General features: G+C 50.1%; 10 protein-coding genes across 10 annotated transcripts; 5 read left to right on the forward strand and 5 right to left on the reverse strand. All coding sequences in view use genetic code 12, as the record gives it.

Moving 5' to 3' along the window:
- Positions 1 to 148: 148 nt before the first annotated feature.
- Positions 149 to 1,651, forward strand: SHE9 (She9p; the record flags this gene model as incomplete). Its single annotated transcript, XM_034154663.1, has 1 exon — positions 149 to 1,651. The coding sequence occupies one exon, from the start codon at positions 149 to 151 to the stop codon at positions 1,649 to 1,651; it is 1,503 nt and encodes a 500-aa protein (XP_034013186.1).
- A 141-nt stretch (positions 1,652 to 1,792) lies between these two features.
- Positions 1,793 to 3,541, reverse strand: DIURU_002054 (sphinganine-1-phosphate aldolase; the record flags this gene model as incomplete). Its single annotated transcript, XM_034154664.1, has 1 exon — positions 1,793 to 3,541. The coding sequence occupies one exon, from the start codon at positions 3,539 to 3,541 to the stop codon at positions 1,793 to 1,795; it is 1,749 nt and encodes a 582-aa protein (XP_034013187.1).
- A 792-nt stretch (positions 3,542 to 4,333) lies between these two features.
- HBR3 (rRNA-binding endoribonuclease) lies at positions 4,334 to 5,707 on the reverse strand (the record flags this gene model as incomplete). The annotated part of the gene is made up of 1 exon (XM_034154665.1): positions 4,334 to 5,707. One exon carries the CDS (start codon positions 5,705 to 5,707, stop codon positions 4,334 to 4,336), a length of 1,374 nt encoding a protein of 457 aa, XP_034013188.1.
- Positions 5,708 to 7,746: 2,039 nt separating this feature from the next.
- On the forward strand, positions 7,747 to 9,906 carry AGC1 (amino acid transporter; the record flags this gene model as incomplete). The annotated part of the gene is made up of 1 exon (XM_034154666.1): positions 7,747 to 9,906. The coding sequence occupies one exon, from the start codon at positions 7,747 to 7,749 to the stop codon at positions 9,904 to 9,906; it is 2,160 nt and encodes a 719-aa protein (XP_034013189.1).
- Positions 9,907 to 10,347: 441 nt separating this feature from the next.
- Positions 10,348 to 11,181, forward strand: DIURU_002057 (uncharacterized protein; the record flags this gene model as incomplete). The annotated part of the gene is made up of 1 exon (XM_034154667.1): positions 10,348 to 11,181. One exon carries the CDS (start codon positions 10,348 to 10,350, stop codon positions 11,179 to 11,181), a length of 834 nt encoding a protein of 277 aa, XP_034013190.1.
- A 696-nt stretch (positions 11,182 to 11,877) lies between these two features.
- On the reverse strand, positions 11,878 to 13,275 carry ARG4 (argininosuccinate lyase; the record flags this gene model as incomplete). The annotated part of the gene is made up of 1 exon (XM_034154668.1): positions 11,878 to 13,275. The coding sequence occupies one exon, from the start codon at positions 13,273 to 13,275 to the stop codon at positions 11,878 to 11,880; it is 1,398 nt and encodes a 465-aa protein (XP_034013191.1).
- Positions 13,276 to 14,146: 871 nt separating this feature from the next.
- On the forward strand, positions 14,147 to 15,283 carry DIURU_002059 (pepsin-like aspartic protease; the record flags this gene model as incomplete). The annotated part of the gene is made up of 1 exon (XM_034154669.1): positions 14,147 to 15,283. One exon carries the CDS (start codon positions 14,147 to 14,149, stop codon positions 15,281 to 15,283), a length of 1,137 nt encoding a protein of 378 aa, XP_034013192.1.
- A 480-nt stretch (positions 15,284 to 15,763) lies between these two features.
- RAD50 (MRX complex DNA-binding subunit) lies at positions 15,764 to 19,621 on the reverse strand (the record flags this gene model as incomplete). Its single annotated transcript, XM_034154671.1, has 1 exon — positions 15,764 to 19,621. The coding sequence occupies one exon, from the start codon at positions 19,619 to 19,621 to the stop codon at positions 15,764 to 15,766; it is 3,858 nt and encodes a 1,285-aa protein (XP_034013193.1).
- Positions 19,622 to 19,991: 370 nt separating this feature from the next.
- Positions 19,992 to 21,476, reverse strand: DIURU_002061 (uncharacterized protein; the record flags this gene model as incomplete). The annotated part of the gene is made up of 1 exon (XM_034154672.1): positions 19,992 to 21,476. The coding sequence occupies one exon, from the start codon at positions 21,474 to 21,476 to the stop codon at positions 19,992 to 19,994; it is 1,485 nt and encodes a 494-aa protein (XP_034013194.1).
- Positions 21,477 to 23,214: 1,738 nt separating this feature from the next.
- On the forward strand, positions 23,215 to 24,132 carry DIURU_002062 (uncharacterized protein; the record flags this gene model as incomplete). Its single annotated transcript, XM_034154673.1, has 1 exon — positions 23,215 to 24,132. One exon carries the CDS (start codon positions 23,215 to 23,217, stop codon positions 24,130 to 24,132), a length of 918 nt encoding a protein of 305 aa, XP_034013195.1.
- Positions 24,133 to 25,324: the final 1,192 nt, after the last annotated feature.

Consider the following 25,324-nt stretch of genomic DNA (forward strand, 5'->3'; position numbering starts at 1 on the left):
GTCTTATTGTTACCTCTCCCTTATAGCAGGCGTTATGGTATTGTTTGATGCTTGATCAGATTAGCCAAACCTCACTTCCACGCGCTCATAACGGTGACCTTCACTTGATTGGGCCCAAACATTGCACTCAACAGGATTGCACCCCTCCATGTTTAGAGTCGGGGTTCTACGAGCGCCAACGCTACTCCTACGACGCCAGTTTCCATCCAATGTCTTCGTACGGTTCCGGAGTACCTTAGGCGATGCCGTCAATCAAACTCCACGCAAATTCAGTGACGAACAACCTGATCCTCTTGATAACCTGGTGGAGAATGTGGAGAGGCTTAGGCTTACTGAGAAGCTCGAGCGAACCAAAGTGGAGATGGAGCAAACGGAGGAGACTATAAAACATCTTGAATCAGCGCCTCAAATCGAACCTGTAAAGATTGAACCCGAGGCGAGTACCCAAGAGGAAGACAAAGAAGCTATCAAACTTGAAGAAGATACCGATGGCGATGACATCAAGGGTCAAGCGGCATCACTAGCAGCACAGGCCCACGAACTGGGTAAAGAGCCCCCTAATATCAGTCAACAAATTAATGAAGAGATTCATCGCCAGTTTAAGGACTTACCTAGCAGTCAAGAAGCTCGCAAACTGCAATGGGCGAAAAAGATTAGCGATCAAGTCGAGTCATTGCATCTGGTTGTGTTGACTGCCACACGAGCATTGAATGATGTCACTGGTTACTCTGTGATTGAAAAGCTTAAACAACTGATTGATAACCTTGAAGATGATTTGAAAGCTGCCAAACAGCAAGTGAAGGAATGTAAACTGGATTATGGTGATGCCATTCAGCTCAGACTGACATCACAACGGGAGATTAATGAATTACTTACTCGCAAACACAATTGGTCGTCAAAAGATTTGGAAAGATTCACCGATTTGTACAGAAATGATCATACTAATGAACTACGTGAGAAGGAGGCAGCAGAGAATTTGAACGAAGCCGAACTGAAAGTGGATGCGATTCAATTGAAGTTAACTCAACTGATCTTAACCCGTTACCACGAAGAACAGATCTGGAGTGACAAGATTAGACGAGCTCTGACGTGGGGGACGTGGGTGATCATGGGCATTAACTTGTTATTATTCATAATCGCAACTTTCTTCGTTGAGCCCTGGAAGCGTAAGCGGCTTGTTGATGCCTTTGAAGCCAAAGTGAAACAAACAATGACGGCAGTGGAAACCGGCGATGAAAAAATTGTCCAGGAAATTGCTAATTTGAAGGTTGCTGATACTTCGGCAGCAAATGAAGTGAAGGACTTTGTCAACGATGTTGTCCACTTCGCAGACACCACCCCCTCCGTCGAAGCTGAGTACGAGGCCAATCAAAAGCAGCTCGCTAAAGAGAAAGAAGCAAACGAACAGGCAGTTCAAGCTCAAAAAGACGCAGCCGATCGAGTCCCTGGGGTTACAGGTGCTTGGGAATCACTTAAGCTGTTATTGGTTCAAGCTCGATACGATTTGCTGTTGTGGTGGGCGCATGTTGTTCAAGTGATGCTCACCACCGTGGAATTACGCAAGCTTGACATTGCGGGGACTGTTTCAATGTGTACCATAATAGGTGGAGCTTTGGGCAGCTATCTCACTCGTCATTTCAAACTTACATAGACCAACCCCCACGCATATAGAAGCACATAGATTATAAAACCATATACCACCTTAGGTTTTGAATAGGTAGAAGCATGTATTAATTTGGATTTTGCATAATCCAAGTGTTCTAAATTAAATATATATATGTACACCAAGGTATCATTGCTTGTAAAGTGCGTCTAAGAAGCCAACAATTAAGCGGTCGGCAACGCCGGTGGTCGACACAGAGCCGGCCACCCCATAGAAAGAGCCGGTGTCACCCCGAGGCTTCGCCCGCTTGCCGTCACTGGCGGCAGCCAACTTTTCCACCAGGTCCACCACCCCTTGAATCAACTCATCGATGATAGGTACAGTGAGACGAGTGAAGGCAAAGTGCAACGCGGGAGGGTTTTGAAGAGTGGCGTAGTGCCAGCCCTTGTGGCTCAAATCGTCAGAGAGATCGTAGATGTTGAACACATTGTCCGTTTTAGTCTTGAACGCCACCACCAGACCAAGAGGGTTACCAATCACCTCCAAGTATTTCAGGAGAGTCGGGTGAGTTTCAATGGCGGTGCGGAACTTCATTGCCGTCAGCACGATTTCGTAGCAAAGCTTAGTGTAGCCATCTTCACCCATGTGGAGCATCGTTGCCCAGCACCCGACCATCAACGCCCCCGGACGCAGCCCTGCCAACGTAGGCGAGCCATACAACCCACCTGTCCAGTCGGTCAGCACGTAGTATTGACATTCACGCATCTTGTGCAGGCGGTACATGATGATCAGCGACCCCTTCGGGGCAAACCCGTACTTGTGAGTGTCACACGAGATCAGAGTAACACCGGGGACTCTGAAGTCGGTGATGGGGAGCTTCTTGTCGCCGTGGACCTTCAGCTTGCTTAAGAAACTGACAATGAATGACCCGAGACAGGCGTCGACGTGGAGGGGGATGTTGTATTTGGTGGCGAGTTCGCCGAGGGCTTCGATGTCGTCCATGACCCCGTGAGGGTAGTTAGGCGTCAGACCACACAAAAGCACGGTGTTACCGTTGATCAACCGCTTCACTTGGGCGACATCAACTTGGTAAGTCTTGGGGTTTAAGTCGACTTTGTGAAGGGTCATACCAAAGTAGTAGCACGCCTTTTCAATACCGGCGTGGATGGTAACCGGGGCGATGATCTCGGGACGAGTAATACCCTTATAGCGCTTACCGTATTCTCTAGCGGCAAGACCCGCGAGCAAAAGCAGCTCGGTACCCCCCAGAGTGGTACACCCGACCCCGGTTTCAGGGGCATTAAACGCCCGCAACACCATCAGCACCACTTCCGCCTCCATCTTCCGTACACCGGGGAACACGTCGGGGTGCAATTGGTTAGCCACCGAGTACTTTTCGTAGGCACGCGTCTGGAGCGCAAGCAACTCGTCGCCGCCATGGTAGACGGCCCCCAGCACGCGGCCGTTGAGGTAGTCGGTGTGTTCAAGGTTGGCCAACTTGTCCAATTCGGCGTCGATGTCGTTCACCGGCAACCCCTCGGTGGGGAGCTTATGCAATTGTAATAACGAATCGTCGTTTTTGATCAAGCCGGCCTCGACTTTAGTCATCGCTTCCGACACCTGTTTGTCGACCTTAGACTTGATCGGGGGCAACGAAAGCACCCAGGCGAAGAAGCGGCGGGACAGGTAGTTGTAGGCCATCTTAGCCGAGCCCACGGGGCCGTAACCGTAAACATAAGTCCACACGGTTTGGAATAATCGAGAAGCCATCAGCAACAACACGATGTCCCTCAACAAGTTGGCGTAGCCCCACCATCCGTGAATAAGGTAATGGGCCACCACGTACTGGCGGAGGGCGATGGCGACGCTGGCGCCATTGGTGGCGAGGGCGTCGTCGACAAAACGAGCCACGGGAGCTTGCCACAGAGAGAGCGTCATTCACGACTTTTCCAATGAGGGGGGCAAGAGACCTAGTGCTGCACTGGCGGTTGGACAGAGGCCGGTGTTTTAGGGCGTGATAACATGCGTACTGCACACAACCGCAGCCATAAAATGTGACAAATGGAGCCGGGGTGGGTGAGCCAAACGCCACGGAAGGACCGTCGGCATATTCTACGGGCCGAAGGTGCGTAGCCGGATAGCCATGATCGAGCGCCACCGTGCAGAGGCAAGGGTCCTCGGGCGAGGCTGGCGAGCGTGGTTGCCTTCGGACCAGTCACCACCGAGCCGCAAAACGACTTGACGTCGGGTGGGTCTTTTTGCGCGAGAGTAGTGGTGTGCGCAAAGCAACTTTTGTGAAGTGGAGCCGCTGACGGGTATGTGTTGCTCGCCCTTGACTGGTGAGCGGTTTTGTGGAGACAACGCCGCACCACCGGTTAGAGTGGGACTTGCCGCGTTTGATCCAGGTTGGCAAATTTACTAGGCCGTTGGAGGAAGAGGGAGAGAGTATAGCTAAACTACCGTTAGGGGAAGCAGCACGTTATGAGCCGGTTAGGAGATCTACACGTTTGAGTTTACGAGGTCACCTAAATAAATTTTTTTTCCGGAGGTGCCAGCGTCTGTTTTTGTCTCGCTTTTGTCACGTGACACACCATTTTAATACCTCAAAAAAACCCCGAGTCAACTATAGGGTGCCGTATACCCGCCGCCTTCACCTCTACGCGTCGTTAAAATTACGTGTCGTGTGTTTAATGTTTAATGCAAAAACAGATCTCTATACGGCCCCATTATTTACTTTCTCTTCTTCGCGTTCAGGTGGCGCCCCCGGCCCACACGCACCCCTTGGTTACGGGTATGGGTCAGGGCAAACGGCGAGATGTAGTTGTCGGCGCTGCCCCCGCCAACCCACTGTTGCATCGCTTTCTCCTGTTGTCGGCGTTCCCACTCGTTGTGTTTGAGTGCCTGTTGGTACTCCTTCTGGTCTTCACGCAACAAAAGCGGTTCGCCCTCGGCGCGGTGTCTCGAGGCCTCGTTGTGTTGGAACCCCCGTTGCCCGGCCTTCTTTTGCGACATCTTCAGGAGCGGCGACGGCATCGAGTAGCGTTCGCCACGGCGGATGTAGACGAAGTTCCGCTTCAAGTGAGGGGTGATTTTACCCGTCTCCAGGTCCACCAGTACGGTACATCTCATTAAAGTGGCACCACCACATTTGGGGCAAAAGTGCTTGGGGGTGCCGTCCTTAGGGATTGGAGTCAACTTGAAACAGGCGTGGCAGCGGTACATGAAGTTTTTCACGCGGTGGATCTGTTTCCCCGTCGAGTAGTTCATGAGGGTGAGCCCCATTTGGATGGCGACGTTTTGACAGGCAAAGTCACCCGTGGCCAACGCACACTTCAACGGCTCGGCCGGGGCGGCATCCTCGACGACGTCAGCGGCGTCTTTAAGCATTTCCTGGTTGATATTGTCCGGAGTGATCCACCCTTCGTCGTCATCAAAGTCGACTTCTCCAGCGTCATCTTGGTGTTCCACGTGTTCGAGAACTTCGTCAGCCTGGATTTCTTCAACAACAGGCTCAGGCTCAGGCTCAGGCTGAGGCTCAGGTTGAGGCTGGTGTTTACGATGATGACGGCGATTGCGAGTCTTTTTGGTCACCACTTGGAAACCATCGTCATCTTCAATGGGTTCTTCTGTTGCCGGTTCACCAGCAGTAGAAGCTTCGGCCACTGGTTCCAGTTGACGCTCAGTAGTAGTTTCCGTCAGTTGTGCTTGTTCTTGTTGTTGTTCTTGTTGTGGCGGAGTTTGTTGAATGATGTGCCCTGCTTTAGGTTCGGTAGGGTGCGATCGTATATGAGAATCGTCGCCGCCGTGAGCCTCCACATCGAGCTCGTAGGCTAAGGCGATGATGTGGATATCGTTAAGGGAAAGCACGGTGGAGTCACCCGTCTGCTTGGCGAACGCCGTCACCCGGTGGATCGACTCCGGCTTGGGCTGGCGCACTTTGAGCCGATCGCCCCAGATGATAAGTTGGCGCTGGACTTGTTCGTCACGCAATTCACCGCGGACACCCGGGGTGGTGTAGATCTCGTCGCCGAGCTTCATCAACACCAGTGCCGGCTGGGTGATGAGGGGCCCAGCATCGAGGATAAGCGTTTGCACGGGAGCCATATCTTGCGATGGGGGTTAGTACGGAGTGCGCGATAGCGATGAGATGATCGCAGCGCACCACCATCGAGTAGAGGTAATGATTAAAGAGAAAGGAAGTATCATTTCGATTAACGGCAAGCATTAGAACTTACTATATCAGAAGTATTTTTTTTGGATGTGTACACATCCCTTGACTATGAAACTAGGATAAGCTCTGGAAATCGCAGTATGGGTCTTATGGTGCGATTACTTAAGATCTATTAAAATCGCTAACACCTCTCTTAACGGATTGGAGTTGATCAGATAAGGTTTTGGTGACACATGAAGTACTCACAGAGCTGTTAGCAGACTATCTCAAAACCACGTTATACTCATAAGAATAATCTATCCACAAAGCGAGTGTGGGCCCAGGGCACGAAAACGTCCTGTTTTCCCAATCACGTTGGCAAGGGTTCTTCACCGCCACCGAATAAAGTTTCCCATTGTGTGCATCTCTTTGTCTATTGACATTTTGCACCGGAAAAACATCACCGTGTTTGTTCCGAGAGTGTTGTGTCATTAATCTGCCAACGCTAACTTAAAGTTTGACATAGTAACAATGGTTGCGACGATACTACCGAAACCGTGACTAAATATTGCTCAGGTTTTAGTCAGTCTTAAGGGTATCGGATTAAAACTCCTACCACCGAGATTAAAAAGTTGGGAGCGCTGGGTGTGAGCCGTCATCGGTACGACGTTCCGCAACTCATACGATAGTAACACTGGGCCTCGGCGGCCCCGGAAAATTATCTCCAGTGACAGCAATGTCTAGTTTAAGTAGCCGCCACCACCCAAACCAGTAGCCCAACCGGAAACAATAGACTTTGTTTCTGTTTGGTTAGGGCTCGTTGGGACTGGACTAAGTACTACGGTCTAGTGTGGTGGCTGACGTGTGACGTCATTGGCGCCTCCGCTAGCCTATTTGAGCGATATACCCTTAGCGGCCTTTTTCTGCCCCACTTGTGTCCACCCGTGTATCTCCGCACTGCCAGCGGCTCGCACGCCGTTGACGTGAACAATGCCTCGTGTCCTCGAGCGACGCGTCACATGCTTGCTTAAGCAACTGCCCCCCCCCAAAAAGTACTAGTCACAAGACTGGCCCGGCGATCACAAGTAATCGATCACAACCGCAGGCGATTGGTCCCTGGCCCCGTCCTCGTCTGCCAACGCCGGTAGCGGGCCGTTAGGGCGTTGTGGGGTCACGGCATCGACGTGCCCCATGCCCGCGTCGTAATCTCGAGTAAAAGAAAAACCGCTGAGGGGTAGCCGCCATCGGACACCAACCATTCGGGCGCCCCACCTGCGCCAATATCGCCGATGACCACTGGCCACCGGTAATCAACTGATTGCACTACTCCGAGGACTGTCAACTGGTAGTGGGCGGTGGGGATGCAGCGAGCCCCACTCGCAGTTGACAGTCCTCGGTACCGGCAACGGCGAGCCTCCACCGTGCCGTTGGCGGGGCGCGCACATGATAGCGGGTGAGGGGAAGTCGTTCCTGATATCGCCGACTTAGTGTGGGCGTGTCGTGGGATCATTTGAGGCAGACACGAAGCGTGATTCGCCGACGATGAGGGTTGGCCACCGTCGTCACCCCCGTAGCCAACTGGCACGGTTTATACATTTGCCAGGTGGTTCCCCGGACGCGCTGCGGGCGGTGACTAGTCATGATGAGTCAGTGCCATTGGTACTGGGGAAACGTGTCGGCTAAAAGGAAGCGCGACTCATCCGCCAGTCGACGCCTACTGAGCCAACCCACTCACACCATTGTCTCTAGCCCATTACCGGCTACCATTGGCCCAAGTAAAAAAAAATTTATATAAGAATAAGCCATTCTCCCCCACTCTACCACCCATTGTTCTCCGCCACCCCATTCTCGTCTAATTTGCCCCGTGTAACGGACAGTTTTACCCCATTCCTTTTTCCCCATCACCCGCTGAAAATTTGTCGCCTGGCCCACTCGGCGATATAAATACGTCTGCGCACGCTTACCGTCTCAACCTTTCGCCCACATTGTCGCCATGAACGTCCGAGCCCAGGAATTGTTTGATCAGTTCAAAGACAGTGACGGCAAGCTTCTGCTTGACTCGTTCATCCGCATCCTCAATCCGTACCCCACCGACTTGAAGCGGCAGCTGTATGCCCTCTTATACCTCATGGCCGACCGAGACCGCAAGGGCTACGTCACCGAGGGCGACTGGATCAAGTTCATCGACACGTTGACGCTGACCGACGGCGAGTTTAAGTTGTTGTTCGACTTCATGGACTCGAACGACGACTCCAAGATCACCTACGACGGGTGTGTGCGGGCGCTTACCCGACTCAACAAGCTGATTGACCCCAATTACCACCCGAAAATGGGCAAGCTGAACTGGGCCTACTTCACCCGGTTTTTCGACCCCTTCGGCTATATCCACCTCGAGGACTTTGTCACGTTACTGAACAATTTGCCCATCACCAAATTGATTGGCGGGTTCGAATTGATCGCCAAAAACGGCTTGATCGACCGCAACCAGTTCGTCCAGCTTTTGCAGACCAATTTGAACCACAAGTTGAGCCCGCGCCTCAAATCGAACTTGTCCAACGTCTGCGACTACTGGGGCGACTCTAAGCGCCAGTTCACGTTGGCCAACGTCCTCTTCGTGTACAACGCTATTAATAAAGTCGACTTGATCAACGAAGTGATTGCTAACACCCCCCCGACCAAGAAGGATAAAGACGATATTTTGATCAACAAGATGGACTTGTACACCCACTTGAACGACCACTTGCTCAAGTCGCTGAACTTTAAACCCGTGTCCATCCGCGAACTCGACTTGTTGTACGAGTTGATCAACAAGAAGACGTCGGACGACATCCCCCGGCGCGAGCTTATCTCGTTTTTTAATCCCAACTACTCGAACAATTTGCCCACCCTTGACCCCATCTTCCACAACCCGTTGCTGCATTACCACGTCCCCGGGGTCAAGTTCGGTGACAACGACAACTTCTCCCTCTGGCCCATCTTCGACTCGCTCTACTCGTTCTTCTTGGGGTCGATCGCCGGGTGTATTGGTGCCACCGTCGTCTACCCCATCGATATGGTGAAGACGAGAATGCAGGCGCAAAAGCACAAGCTGTTGTACGACAACTCGTGGGACTGTTTCAAAAAGATCATCTCTCGCGAAGGCGTCAAGGGGTTGTACTCTGGTTTGGGGGCTCAGCTCGTCGGGGTGGCGCCGGAAAAGGCCATTAAGTTGACCGTTAACGACCTCGTGCGTGGTATTGGGACCGACGACCACGGCAAGATCACCATGGGCTGGGAAATCCTCGCCGGTTCCACCGCCGGGGGTTGTCAGGTGATCTTCACCAACCCGTTGGAAATCGTCAAGATTAGATTGCAAATGCAAGGTAACGCCCAGGCGCACACCGCCCCCGGTGAAATCCCCAAGAAGCGGTTGACCGCCATGCAAATCATCCGTCAATTAGGTCTTAAAGGTTTGTACAAGGGGGCGCTGGCGTGCTTGCTCCGTGACGTGCCCTTCTCCGCCATCTACTTCCCCACTTACGCCAACATCAAGAAGTACATGTTTGGCTTCGTCGCCGACGACCCCAAGCACAAGTTGACCACCTGGCAATTGTTGGTGTCGGGTGCGTTAGCCGGGGCCCCCGCCGCGTTCTTCACCACCCCCGCCGATGTCATCAAGACGAGATTGCAAGTGGAAGCCAAGCCCGGCCAAGTCAAGTACACCGGCATTGCCAACGCCTTCACCCTGATTTTGAAGGAAGAAGGTCCTTCGGCGTTCTTCAAGGGGTCGTTGGCGCGGGTGTTCCGCTCGCTGCCCCAATTCGGGTTCACGCTTGCCCTGTACGAATTGTTACAAAGCATGTTCCCCTTGAACCCTCCCATGACCAAGGAGTCGCTGTTCAAGTCGGTGTCGGGCTACCCCGGTATCTACGACTTGACCAACGACCAAGTGTACAACTCGGAGGGTAAGAACAAGCGGTTGGTCTACACGACCAAGCTGAAGATCTTGGGGCAAACCCCGCCCACTGACGTCAAGCAGGACCCCGTGGTGATGATCCCCGCCGAATACTTGTACAAGTCGCAGGACACGATCAAGATCTTGCTCGACCTCGACTACAAGTTTGGCAACTTCTCGCCTGACGCCTACAACGCCTACATTTCCAAAAAGGACTAGGTCCCCCTGATAGAATCATAGAGTATTTTATACGAAGTAATGAAGAGATAAGACGACTAATTCGAACTAAAATGCGAGGTAGTTCTCTTCACAATTGAGTCCATGTATCTTTCGTCCCTGGTGGTCGTGTATTTGCCGACCCGGACTCAGGTACAGTTTTCACACGCGAATCTGGAGACGATGACGACGGTTAGCGGCCATCTCCCATCAGCCGCACCGTAAGCAAGCTTTGTGGAGGGTAAACATGCCACCTAACACAGCAACGATACAGTAAAAATGATTGCTAGCTCTACACCCGTCGCTGGCAATGACCTCCACGACAAAAAAAGAAATTGATCCGTCAACCGTTTCACCTGCAAGCTTGCGGTTGCCCCCTGGTGGTGAGCCACACACGACCAACACTATAAGCGCGGCTACGAGGGTGAATTTGCTTTCGATAACATGTCTGCTAACGAGTTCTACGATTCGGGCAACAAGGACGAATACAGACCCAATGAGCTGCGTGTCTCTGGGGGCGAGGGCAACCAGGACCGTGGCTTTGTCGAAGACGTCATTGCTGGCGCCCTGGGCCGGGGGTCAGGCTTGAGTGCCGGCGGCATTGTGGGGTCGATGTTGCACGACAAGATCTCTGGTGGCTCTCAGCACAAGCAGAACACCGGCGGTCTTGGTGGTATGCTTGGTGGCGTGCTTGGTGGCAACAACCAGCAACAACAGCAGCAGCAACACAATGAAGGTGGTCTCGGTGGCATGCTCAGCTCGGTCTTGGGTGGAGGCAACAACCACCAAGGCGGTAACCAAGGCGGTAACTACAACCAGGGTGGTAACTACAACCAAGGCGGCAACCACAACCAGGGTGGTTTGGGCGGTATGCTTGAATCCGTGTTGGGTGGTAACAACCAAGGCAACCACCAAGGCGGTAACCACAACAACTACGGTGGCAACCACCAGGGCGGTAACCACAGCAATTACGGTGGCAATGACAGCTTCGGCGGTCGCAATGACAACTATGGTGGCCGTAACGACAACTACGGGGGCAGAAATGACGAATATGGTGGTCGTAACGACAACTACGGTGGTCGCAATGACAACTACGGTGGTGGCAGAAACGACAACTACGGTGGTGGTAGAAACGATGACTTCGGTGGCAGGAACGACAACTACGGGGGCAGAAATGACGACCGCTTTGGTTCTGGTGGTTTCCTGCGTGAAGACTTTGGCTACGGCAGCGGAGGTGGTCGTGGCGACAACCGCAGAGACGAGGGCGGCAGATGGTAATTTGTATAGTGAATCGATTGAAGCATTAGCTTAGTGGTAGCCTCGTGTGCACTGTATGCACACCACGTGTATTTATTCTGACGCGTCCTGCTGGGGAAAACTTTGGGCATCCGCAAGAGGCAAGGGTAACCTGGCGTTTACAAGCGAGTGTTTGGTTCTAACATCAACGCCCAAGCGTTCTTTTTCAACTGAATATTCGATATATTGGGAAACCCTACCCTGAACATGTGTCTTACGCGACGGAATGGCGTTTGCAGAGACGTTGGTGTAAAAGAAGGCTGAACCTCCTAATCAAGTTACCTAACGGAGGCCAGTGATTCCGGTATTCACCAACATGAGTTCGGACGGGCAATTCCTGTACTTTTTTTTTTCACATTTATTTGTGATTACGGTGTTTGCTGGTGGCTCCTAAGAAACCTTCTGCCAGGTATCCTTGTTTACAACCACGGTCATACCGGGAGGCCCACCCGTAAGTATACTGCCATTATATCCTGGTATAACAACTACTAACACACATCTCTTCCTGATGGAAGAATCCCAAAATATATTTTTAATGGATGATTCAAAACAAATTCTGTCATTGTAGATGTTTCTCTCGCAACCAACGTTTGACTACGTCGAAAGATCAAATCTCTTTGATCCACAATATTACAATCTATCAGATTCATCCGTTATTCTTTGCTATATTCTATAAGTTTATTGGTTGACTTGAGCAGCCAAATTCTTCAATTGGGCCAACACGGCCTTCTTGGCGGTACCACCGATGGCGTCACGTCTTTCCACCGAGGCTTCAAAGTCGAAGATGTCCTTGACATCTTCGCCGAAACGCTTGTCAATGCCTTGGAATTGTTCCAAAGTCAATTGGTCAATGCCACTGAGCTTTTGCTCTTCAGCAGCCCGCACACACTCACCCGAGATGTGGTGGGTTTCTCTGAAAGGAACACCCTTACGCACCAAGTAGTCAGCCAAGTCAGTGGCCAACATGTCCATGGTCAACGCAGCTTCCATCTTCTCCTTGTTGATCTTGAGGGTGGAGATGACACCGGTGGCAATGAGGACGGAGTGTTCCACAGTTCTCAAGGCGTCAAACAACGGTTCCTTGTCTTCTTGCATGTCCTTGTTGTAAGTGGAGGGGATCGACTTGATCGACATCAAGAAACCCGACAACGACCCGAACACACGACCAGCCTTACCCCGCAACAATTCCAAGGCGTCGGGGTTCTTCTTTTGCGGCATCAACGACGACCCGGTGGAGTAGGCGTCCGAACATTGAATAAAGCCAAACTCAGCCGTCAGGTAGATGATCAAGTCTTCCGAGAACCGCGAGATGTGGTTCATGAACAACGAGCACCAGAACATGGTTTCAACGACGAAGTCACGGTCGGACACCGCAGTCAACGAGTTACCGATAACGGAGTCAAAGCCAAGACCTTGAGCAAGGAACTCTCTGTCAATACCATAAGGGTGGCCGGCAAGAGCACCAGCGCCCAACGGCAGCTGGTTGACCCGAGCCTGGATTTGCTTCAACCGCTTGAAGTCTTCGGTGAAGTAGGTGGCGTACATCAGCAACCAGTGGGCCCAACGAATGGGTTGAGCTCTTTGCAAGTGGGTGTAACCGGGCATCAACACGTCGATTTCTTGTTCGGCACGAGTGACAATAACCTTGACGAATTCACCAACAAACTTGACCAATTCGCCCAACTTTTCTCTGACGTAGATACGCATGTCGGTGGCCACTTGGTCGTTTCTCGAACGACCGGTGTGGACCTTGCCGGAGATGTGGGTGCCGATGATTTCCCCCAACCGTCTTTCGTTGGCGGTGTGGATATCTTCGTCACCAGGCTTTTCCACAAATTCACCGGCGGCCCATTCCTTGCGGATGACCTCCAAACCTCTGTGGATCTCGCTCAATTCCTCAGCGGTGATGAGGCCGATTTTGTTGAGCCCCTCGGTGTACACCTTGGTGCCGGTCAAGTCGGCGTCGTACATCGCCTTGTCGTACGGAAGCGACGCGTTGTACAAATCCATCAAAGGGTCGGTGGCACCGGTGAACCGACCACCCCAGAGCTTAGTAGGTTGTTTCTCCAGAGACATGGTAGAAGTAGTATTGGTAGTGAAAATTATAAATTTCGAGATAGAAAAAGCGCGGCTAATAACGTGGGGAGCCTCGTCGCCCGTAGAGTGCAAAATTAACGTTTAAAAGCAAAAGAATAACCATAAGGAAAGTAATGATAAAGCAAAATCGTCAAGTAGTTGTAAATGCTTATTTCTAGACTTTAAAATGGTGATTTCAAGGCCTTTTGGCTGAGTGACTCATCTCATCGCTGTTTTCGGTAACCGCACTCTTTAGCGCGGTGTTAATTACCACCTTACATGCAGGCGACGACCTTGAGAAAGTGGTTGTGGTGTAGTGCTGTGCGACTGTGGCACGTTCAGGCCAAAGGGTCCAGTTAGCGGCCCCGGCCCCGCGTGAAGTGGAGAACGAACAATACCTCCAAGTCACAAAGTCGCTTGTGACTCTGGACTCGGTTTTCATTCCGCAGGGATCGCATTCTGGCGTTCGGTATTGACTAGATTTAGACCTGTCAAACGTCCCCACCACGTATAAAACCGTAAACACGACTAAAGAGCATGCCGACAAATCCGACAATGTGGGGATCAATAGAGATCGATGGAGGCTTGTCTTCGTTTACGACGGTTGGTGCCACGCCGACGTACGGACTATAATCTAAATATGAGGACAATGGATCAGGACAATGGGATTGAAAATGGAAGTGGAATGAATGCTGCCCACAAAACGCAGGTCGCCACAGTTTCACCAAATCCGCTTTGCAGCCACCAGCGATAATAGCTATTTTAGCCGGGGTTACAGAGCCAATTGGCGCCATGGCCCCGCTCGATTTCAGCTATAAAAACCCCTCCTTCGTCCCCAATTATCCCTTCTTTCTTTAACCTTCAATTCACTATGGTTTCATTCGTCTACTCTTTCATGATCTCGCTCGCCGCCGCGTTGGTGGTGAGAGATCAAGCCCCGCAACCGCTCGAGCTTACCTTGAACAAAGTCCCCAACCTTGAAGCGGTCCAGCCCAACCCCAGAAACAGGGCTAAGCCTGGTCCTCAGGATGTTGAGCTTTTCGCTGCTGCCGCTTCTTACCAAATTGACTTGGGTGTCATCAATGAAGACCAAAAGGTGCGGGTGGTGTTGGACACCGGCTCGGCCGACTTGTGGGTGGATGCTGAGAAGTTGCTGAACACCAACGGCTTCACCAAGACTGGTGAACTGTTTGCCATTGGCTACGGTGACCGTTCGACCACTCGCGGTGACTTTGGCAAGTCGTCGGTGTTCCTTGAAAACGGCCTCGAGGTCAAGGACTTCCAATGGGCGTTGGCCACCGAAGTCACGTTGACTGGGGGTAGCCAAAACGGTATTCTCGGGATCGGTAAGGTCACCAACGAAGCTGGCTACCACCGCACTGGCAAGACCTACCCTAACTTCACGCAAAAGTTGAAGGACCAAGGCACCATCACCTCGAACTCGTACTCGTACTTCCTCAACAAGGACCACGACCACGATGGCACCATCACTTTCGGTGGTCGTGACAACAAGAAGGTGAAGGGCCCCGTGGCCACCTTCCACCCCAGCGAAAGCGACGAATACTCCCGTTTTGACACCGTCACTGTGGCCAAGTTCACCACCAGTGACGGCAAGACGGTCCAAGGTTTTGAAGCCGCTTTGGACACCGGTACCACTTTGACCTACATCCCCATCTCCACCCTCAGAGAATTGGCGATCCCCGGTGTTTACACAAACTGGCAAGGTCAATATTATGTTGACTGCAACCAGCCCACCGACAAGTACGTGTCGTTCTGGTTCAACGACGTCGAAATCAAGCTCTCCTACAAGGACTTGGCGGTGCCGGCGTACACTATCAACAACCAGCCGTCGGGCACGTGCTTCTTTGCCTTCCAGGCCACAGGGGGCGAAAACCTCCTTGGGGACTCGTTCTTGCGTCACGCTTACATCACCGTCAACCACGACAAGAATGAAATTTTGGTCTCGAACGTCGAGTACACCGACGAAAAAGACATTGTGGCCATCTAGATGATGCCTATCTCAGCCTTTGATAGGAATATAACGTTTGTGATCTCACATCCCGTAGCAATTGAACTGGATAGGAGTAAATTACACCTTCCCCTTCTGGTACAATAGTCGACAACGTGGCCACCGTTGGGAGACCGAGTCAATTAGACTGAATCACAAGATCCAAGCATTTTTGTGTATACTCCTTCTTGAAATCCTAGGCTTCTGTGGAGTTTCCATTTTGATATAGATCACTAAATGTAGAACAACGTGGGAAAATTGTCGTGTATTACCCAAATTAAAGGAAAAGTCGTGTATTTACCTAATATGAAATATTCGTTCATGGATTAAAGATCAGTGCGAGTACGCAAGCAGCTGAGTGTTATATAAGCAATTACATAAGAAATCAAGGATAAACACCCTTTCTGCAACTAACTCTACATCGAGATATATTAAGAAGTCAAAATTCGTTAATCAGCCATTAAATTTCGGATATATATGCTATAATTGGGAAATCGGCACTCTAGAGATGACACTAGTTTCATCTTCGTCGCGCTTGATGCGATAAAAGTGGTCGGTAAACCCGTCACCATTGATGTGTTCCAAGAAATGCTCATCATGAGTAATCACAATCAATTGGAAGTTCAGCTGCTGCTTACGGAAGCTGATGATTCGATTAAGTGATTGGGCCAACGATACAGCGTTCTCTTTGTCTAAATTAGTGGTGGGCTCATCTAAAGCGATGATACCGCAATTGACACCAAAACATTCTGCCAACGCCAATCTGATCAAAATCGAGGTCAACACTTTCTGTCCAGCCAGGCACCGACCTCTCATGTCAAGTTCCAGTCCCTTTTTCGACATCACCACCCGATAGTTGTAACTGCGAGTCTTGGCGGTGACATTAACATCAGTCTTAATGGCGATGGTGTCGATGTCCAGCCCTCTATAAGTCTGTTGCCAAAGTTCACGCAACGTGCGGTTAATTTCCTCCATTTTGAGCGAGTGATACTTCATAATGGCGTTGTCCAACAGGGCGGCATACACTTGGATATCATTCAGCACGAGTAAGTGAGTCTGAAGGTTCACCCATTCGGTGTGATGTTTCTCATTAATGTCAGCATACTCAGTTTCAAGCTCATTTTCGGCGTGAGTGAGCAGGTTTACAATCTGCTTCTTTTCCCCGAGCGTAGTATTGTGGGTAGCATTAAGCCCAGAGAGATCTTGACGAAGACGATCACTAAGCTTACTGTAATTCTCCAGCTTCTCCTGAGCTTCAGCCACATTAAGCTGCTCCAACTTCTCAGCGATGGTGTTGAGCTCTGCTTGTAATCTTCTCAATTCGAGATTAGCCCTGATATTTTGCTGTGCCGGACCCAGTCCCACAACTTCCGCTTCCAACTCCTTAATCTCATTCTCTAGCGCCAGCGCCTGAGCTCGCAGTTCATCACGTAAGCGCTTGGACTTCTCAATTAATGACTGCGAGCGTTCCAACTCATCTTTGACAGTGCGCTCAAATCGCACAATTTCTGGTGCCAATGCATTATAACGGGTAACATCCAGTTCGAGACTCAGATACTCTTGCTCGAGATTGCGTCGTTTGGTATTGAGTCGCGAAATTTGTTCAGTGCTTGTAGCTTTCTTTGTTTGTAAGCTGCCATTAAGTTTTACAAGAGTTTCATCCATCTTTTCCCGTTTGGCATCAATCTCGTCAAGTTCAACTTCAAGCTCACGCACCAGCAGCTCAATGTTTGTGACATCTGCCATTTGAGCTTCGATTTGAGATAAAGCCACCTTAGCGTCACGTACTCTATTTTCCAACTTTTGTATTTCTCTCACCTCCGATTGCTTGGCCGCAGTAACAGTGTCGATTTCCGTCCGAAGCTTACGCATTTGATTCGTCGCCAGTTGCTGTTGTGCTTGAAGCTCTTTGATCAGGTATTGTGTTGTGGAGGTATCGCCAACAATGTCATCGATTTCACGTTCGAGGCGATCGATTTCCAGCGAAAGACGAGTGTTTTCTGAGATTTGCCGCTTCGACGATTGCAATCTTTCCAATACATTCTTAGCCTTGGTTACCTCCTTGCGAATCACTGCAAGCTTATCTTCCCTCAGTTTAGCAGGCTCCATGGCTTTGAGGGTTGCTTTATGTTGGCGGTATGCTAAAACACTCGCTTGAACCGTTTTCAATTGATTAAGCTCTTTCTCAATTTCGGCCGCCAGATCGGCAGTCTTCTTGATTCGCTCCTTATCGATGGTTTGCTTCAAGTGCTCGACAAACTTCTTGAAACCCGGCAGATCAGCGTCGTACAGTCTTTGACACAACATACACAGATGTTTAGACTCAGCAACCAGAATCGCTTTGATGTTGAAGTCTCGTGTCACTTCGGCCACACTCAAATCTTCCATCACGTTCTTATAGTCATCCTCTAATTCGCCCAAATCGGTTTCATAGGAATCGATGTCGTTCTCCAGGTCAAGTACTTTCAAGCACTCACGCTTGGAAGCAGCTAGCTTCTCTTCCGTCTCAGTCACTACTCGCGCGTCAGCGGCCAACAGAGCTTGCAAATTAGCGGCCTCGGTCTCGTTGGCTTCAAGAGCATGGGTAATCCGCGCAAGTTCAGAATTGATTGCCAGCTCAGATGCTGCAAACTCTCCTTTCAAAATACTCTCAACTTTCTTTTCACCTGAGCGGAGTTGTTGTTGCAATTGGCTTTGATTTTCTCGAAGCATGTCCAATTTGGTCGAGGCTTCTGCTTGTTGTGTAGCATGCCCAATTTTGCGGTTGACCTCATCGACTTTAAGCTCAAGTTCAGACCACTGTTGATTCAAATTTGCAAGTTTTTCGTCGTAATCTTGCTTCATGAGGTCTTGCTTCTTTTCAGTAACAACAATTGAGTACTTTTCCACTTCCTCCTGCTTTTCTTTCAATTCTTCGCTTTTAGAGTCCAAGAGTGATAGCTTGGTCTTCATAAGTTGAAGCTTATCCAGCTTTTTGACGTGTTCGGCACTGAGATAATCTCTATGCTTTGTCTCCTGATTGATTGAGTTTTCAATTTCAGAAACCTCACGCTCTAGGGACTTGACATGCAGTTCAATCTCCGCCACATCGTCGGCGTGTTGCTTTTGACGATTGGTCCAAAACTTAGATATTTTTGGCCCAAATTGAGCCACATTTTCAGAAGGGTCAGCAACAACGGTGTGTCCAACAAGTTGAGCATGGGTATCTATTAATTGCGCAAGCTGTTCATGATTGCGCTTGTATTCGATTTCCTGCGCGTGAAGCTCGGCGTCCTTTGCCACTAATACATCAGTTTCACGTTCGTGAGCATTGGCTTCTTCAATGGCAACATTACGCTGTTGTCTAAGCTTTTCAATTTCTTTCTTCTTTTCTGTAAGCTTAACACTGAAGTTTTGTTCTTGCTCCAATAGGTCACTATCGCTCAAATCTAACTTTTCCTCGATCGTGGCTTCGACCTCCAGTATTCTTTGGTTGACCAGATCATGTGCATAGACCAACCGTTCGTTTTCAGCAATAATCTTCTGGAAGTCCTGATTGGTATTGAATAAATTCTTAGCTTCAGCTTCCTTTTCCTCAATTTGAATGGCAAGTTGAGCTATGGTGGCATCCATCGACTCGATTTTCTCTTTGTACTCTGCTATCTTTGCTTTGACTTTAGTGGCCCGTTGTTTGTCAATGCGGAGATGCTCCACAGATTGCTCCAACAATTTGATTTGGGTCGCCATTTCCTTTCTAATCGACTTGAAGCTATCAAGAACTTTAGTATACTTTGACGCCTCGAAAATATCATCGAACCGTTTCTTGAGGACCAGCCCCTCGGCCAAAGGCCATAGCAGATCATCTTGATGGCAGAAAATGACGTAATCGAGCACTGACTTCAGAGCTCCCAAATGAAGTGGGGTTTGGGAGTCAAGCTCAGCATTCTTTGTCAGCACAGTAAGCTTAGGACGACCCCCTCCCGGAATAATAGCCAATTGACCCTCTAGAGTTTTGAAGGTATTGGTGTATGTGGAGGCATTGCGCTGTTTGCGTTTGGTCAATTGAACGGTTCTGGTAAGCACCATCAGCTTCTTCAGGGTATCACGGAAGGCGAGTTTTACCTGGCCGGTAACCAGAGACCTTCCTGAAAGGAGTGGGTCGTGGACGAAAGCACCACCTTTGGAATTGGGAGGGAGGTCCCCAGTACACGCGTACTTGAGACACTCAATGATGGTCGTCTTACCTGTACCATTCTGCCCACAAATAAGGGTTAAGGGGAATCCAAATTGAATGGTTTCCTCTCGTTCAGGGTCAAAGGAACGGATCCCTTTGATCAGGAGCTTGTAGAGAGAACTCATTCACGCGTACTCGCGGTGGAGATGAGTGGGGGGATGAAATTTAGGTGGTGGTCAAACTGCACAAATTATGATGAAATACATGAAGCGTGATTTGATTCTATATACACCTCCAGTTAGCTATGACTCGAGTATACAAGACTTTTTATGATTCCTTGTTTACAAAGTAATTCATGGTGTTACGTATTTAGCCGTTCGCACCCACCCCTCGTTAACCGAGAATCCAGCTTCTACAATTAAAAATCCTGAATTTTCCGACAACGAAAAAGTGGAATTAAGTTCATTAAAAATATTCGGGATGTGTAATTGGTTTGAGGGATTTCAGTGTGTTTCTGGAGTCATTATGATTTCGTAACGGTATATACAGGGTGACTTAATCGTCTAAAAGGGTCAACACCTTTTCGGCCCATGGCGTCAGTTCCGTAGATGTATCGGTCCATTGGCGGTTGGCGCTAAACCATGTTTCCAGTGACGGCGGCTCGATGACAAGCTCGCGGAAGTGGGCGATGGCTTGCTGGATGGCAGTGTCTGATATTAATTGAGGCTCAGCGTCATAGGCGAGTAACACATTCATCAACCAGGTCTCAGCATCCTGAGGCGATTTGATGAACCACCGAGCAAAAAACCGGTCAAACATGTTGCATGCAAGACTGATGATGACATTGTCTTCGTGACTGAATCCAACACAATTATATTGAGGGTCGACATCGAATTTTATGCTCGCCATAATCTTGTGGAGTCCACTATCAGGCAAAAGAATGGTATGGAAGCCCAGTTTGAGGGCCGCTAGCGCCTTGAACTTGACGAGGAACTCGGAGTCTGCACCTGGAAGAAACTTTGAGATGGCAAGGTCGTAGTTTATAGCACTGTAGTCAATCGTTTTCTTGGTAAATTTGGGGATTTTGTCGCGATGATGATGAAGCTTACCGTCCCCGAAGGTGTAGAATGGAGTTTGTGCTCGCTTTTGTAACAGCTGGTGTTGGCCCCAATTAGCTTCCCAGTATTGTTTATGGGAGATACGGTGAATTTGTGAGGCAGGGGTACTTTCAATGGGCTCAGCTGTCTCCATGTGTTTGAGAAGAATGCGTTCAGCGACCAAGGCGTAGGCGAGCTGACCCTCTCGTTCGAGATTGTCCATCACCTGAGCTGCCACTGCTTCTGCCCGAGCTAATGTAGGTTCATCAACCACCACTTTGGTCGCTGCCAATGCCACAAGTTCCTTAATCACATGGGACTGCTTGAATGTCCAATCAAGCACCAACGGAGGCTCCGTCCCCAACGCCAGGCGATACCACCGCACGTTGAGCAGATGGTGAACACCTTTAGCCGGTAAGGCTCCGCTATATTGAGGTAATAAAAGGTACAGCGGGGTGCGCTTGGGCGTGCGGTAGTAGTCTTCGTCTCGCCAAAGGCGACGAATATCGAGGTCAATCTCGGTAATCGCCGCTACGGGATCATCCAAGAATATCTTGGTCACCGACTGACACGGATCAAGCCCTCTTTGTTGGGCCCACTGGAGATAGGGACCCGCAATGAGTGTCAGTAAGTAATGGTCCAATGGGTGGAACACCACGGGACGACGGGTGTTTTTTGTTGGGTCAAACACCTCTCTCTGCCATCGCCTCACGTTGTAGGCGAGTTTCCATCGTAATACATCGCTGCCGAACTCGTGGGTGATAACTCCGAGCAGTCGTCGAGTGATCTGACTCCATTTGGCGGTGACGGGGGAGATCTTGGGGGTTACCAGGGGCAGCGGTACGTGATTGATGGATTCCAAGGCATGGATCACCGCTGCCATCGATCCTAGCCCCGGAGCCTCCGTGGAGAGAGCACGGGCAAAGATCCCTGGTGGTCTCATGAGCGGTGCGCGGTGAGCAAATTGGTACTGAGATTTTGGCACCCGTACTTGATACCTTAACTAAAGAACGGATTTGGAAGAGAAACTTCACAGTTATGGTACTTTACATACAACAAGTATTGTGTTGTATGAATGGACTTGTTACTTTGTGATTTTGATGTGACTACTTGAATATTTGGTGGCTACGGAATCCTGATTCAAAAGTGAGATTTACGTTAGTTATCTTGATTCAATAGTTACCATTTTGTTACTCCCAACATGAGAATTGTAACTGGTGTACTTAAAACCTCAAACGCTTGATGCGCCACGGATTAAACCAAATCTTTGTAACTGGTTTCCAAATTTGACTCTCAATTGCGTTAAGAGGTATTGTGGAGTGGTTATCAGACCTCCAGGTACATTAAAAAGCTAAAATGTAGTGAACCAAGGGTTATGCAATACCTAATAAGTCGAATAGCAAAACATTGAAATACTCTATCATGAGTACATAGTGACAAAAGCCACAAATCTAAATTTTTCATCCGAAGCGCAAATGGTTTAGTGGTAAAATCCAACGTTGCCATCGTTGGGCCCCCGGTTCGATTCCGGGTTTGCGCATCTTTTTGTCCTGTCAACGGTGTTCAGGCGTGTCTCCTTCGTTTTTACTAGTTTATCCATCGTCTCCTGTACTTCACTGTTATCAAATCCGTGCTCTTAAACTTTGAACGAATACTCAATCGACTTATCTGTGTCACAAAATTGAACAAACTTTTCAGACATTCTACAACTGAGATGGCCTGACATCATCTACGTCAAATTTCACCTCTACTTAATTACGAGAGATGGAAACTGTTTCAGTTGATACATATGCCCCATAAGCCACCTTAATAACTTACTCAACTTATCGATTTTTGGAGGACGGAATTACGTGTTAAGGCCGCTTGCATAGACAATCGGCGACGCTACGATGCGTTTACGCTATCCTGATCTCGAGGGTTATGCGATGAGCAGACAGCTGCGCCACGACGCGAACGCCCAACGATGCCAGGTCATTGATCGCAGTTGCAGTTTCATCTTGACGTTGGCCTGGTGTCTGCCGCTGCTGCAAATTAATTCTCGCTATGACGCAAGGCATGGGGCTCTGCTAGGTTCAGTGAAATGACACAATATGCCGGTGTGGCGAGGGAACAATGTCCAGACTACTGGGGGTGGCACGCTGGTCAGTGAAAAACGGCGTATGCACTTGCTAGCGTAAGGAACAGGCTACGGCGTTTAAAAGAAAGGCCATGTGACATTTTGGCAGCCAAATCAGACCATACTAGCCATAGACCACAAGCTTTGATCTATGGAAGTGTAGGCAAGTCGGGTTCGTTGGAGTTGCCTTGACTGAAATGATGAAACGTACGTTGATAAATGAAGTAGAAATAATTTCAACGCCAAAGTCCATGATGAATACTCCATTATCGTAGTCCGACCATTTGCAATTATATGAGAGGTAACGGACTATGAATGTTATCCACAGAAGTTCAAATTCAAAAATCCTTCGGCCCCCTGGGAGCCAACTTCAAAATTACCTTATATATTCGAGAAGTCCGGCCTTCTCAGAGTTCTTGTTTTTCACCTGCACACAATAAGGTCTACTTCAGTTTGCGGGGCACTAGAGAGGAGAGCACATGCGCTCAGGGGCGTCACATGCACTTCACGTGCTACCTTTATAACCTGAACTGAGGAAGATTGTCGTCCAGCCAGCACCTCCAGTATGATCTACAACGTGCAATTACGGAACCACTCGCGGGTTTTCACCGCCAAGCTGACCCACCGCGAGTCGGACGTGTATGCGGCCCAGCCTTACGACCGCATCATCTTCCTTCTCCACGGGTTCCCTGATAACAATGACACCTACCACTTGGTATGGGACCAATTGGTTTCAGCATTCCCAAAACTGTTGCTCTTAGCTCCGGCGATGAGAGGCTACGAGCGCCTGAGTCAGGGCCCTGACCACGAGTACCGCGTGAGCGACCTTGCCAGCGACGTCAAGGCGTGGATCACCAATATCAACCCGCCGGCGGGGGTACACGTCCACTTGGTGGGCCACGACTGGGGTGCCATCACCTGTTTCAAGGTGGGGCAGCTCTACCCGGAATTGGTCACGCTGATGGTGACGTTGGCCATCCCTTATATTGCCAATGTCCACCTCCCGCAATTGTTGTGGTACAGTCCCGAACAAGTGTGGTACCTGCTGTACTTTTTGACGATGCAGTTGAAGGCAATCTACCTGAGAAAGTTTGCCGGTGACTACTTGAATGCGTTGTGGAAGTACTGGCTGCCGACGTGGGACTTCCCCGAGCGCACCATCCAGCTGGTGCAGGCAACGCTCGAGCTGCCAGGGGTATTGGACGCCTCGACTGCGTACTACCGGTGCTTACTTAACCCGCTCAACTTGTTGCAGATCAAGTGGGTCGTCGACTTCGATAAAGTGCCCACCCTCATCTTGGGGGGTGAGACCGACGGGTGCATGCTGAACCGGTTGTTGCGGTACGAGAAGAAGTTGTTGAACGGTACCCACAACGGTAAGGTCGAGGTGAGAGAGATTCCTCACGCGGGACACTTCTTGCAGCAGGAAGCTCCTCGCGAGGTCGCTGACGCCGTCATCGAATGGATCCGCAAGTTCCCGTAGTTGGTATAAGTTAACGATTTAATCCAGGTGATTAGTATTAATGACAGTAGCAGCTGATAGCGATATGACCTGACGCTTTGCAGCACCGATGTTTGTCTGCGATGATGTTTGTCTGCGATGATGTTTTGGTCTAGACCGCGCGAGCGAGCCATTCCCCTCCGGGCCAGTGATACGGAGACGAAAGCTAGATTTGCCGCCTCCACCTGCACCTTAACGCCATCGTGCGTAGGCGATAGCGGCAACCAGCTTAGATGGCTATATTGTCATTAGCGGAATTTAGAACTCGGCATTAAGGCGCCTCGGGGCTGACACTGAAAGTTTAGTGAAACTGGCCGAGACCGGTAAAAAAACTCACTGACGACATCCATGAGCATTCTCGCTAGTGATGAATCACCAATTTCACATCTTCGGTGACGTTCCACTCATTCCGATGGGTTCGGCATGGGGTCAGGGGTGCCACTGCAAGGGGAGGGCAAACGCCAGCATGGTTTCATTAGGGAATTGGTCACTCGGTATGCTACGAATATACGTGCATCCGATTGCCCAAAGCGGAGAGTCAATAGTCAACCGCCAACGTATGGCCTAGGTCTCGGGTGAAGCAAGTCATATTCCCGGTTACAGGTGCTTTTTACTGGCACCAGGCGATGACGTGGTTCGGGAATCCCCCCGTAATCGCCTATGCCCTCGATCGCGCGACGTGCTTTTTGTGACCACACATTGACAAAAAGGTGTCCCCATGTGGCACAAAATACCGGCAGCGACCGACACTTGACGGATCGGCGGCGTCGTCAGTGGTCGAGGGGTTTCTAGGTTCATCAGATAGTTAGTGATGATAGCCCCAGTATAACCCCGTTAGGCGACTAGACGATAACCCCGCGAGGAGATTAGGCCAGACCAAAGAAATTATCGCAACGTTTCATCTGCAATCGGCAATCGTCACTGCCATGGAAACAGCTCCAAGAGCATTCCGCATTCTCGTCCTATTTGTACGGGTGCCGTACGGGACCGCCTACGACAAGCGCCCCACCGCTCGACTCGCCCATCACCATCAACCTTAACTTGCATGGCGATGAGGGATCACGAACTACTGGTTTTAGCCGAGTTGCTGGTTATGGTTGGCGTGCAGGGGTAGTGCTTAGGGTCGCCGAGGAGGTCACGGCAGGTCGTCGCGATCGTTGCTAGAATATCATGC

The sequence above is a fragment of the Diutina rugosa genome (genome assembly GCF_008704595.1).
Source record: "Diutina rugosa strain CBS 613 chromosome Unknown scaffold8_size298685, whole genome shotgun sequence".
Taxonomy (NCBI): Eukaryota; Fungi; Ascomycota; class Pichiomycetes; order Serinales; family Debaryomycetaceae; genus Diutina; species Diutina rugosa.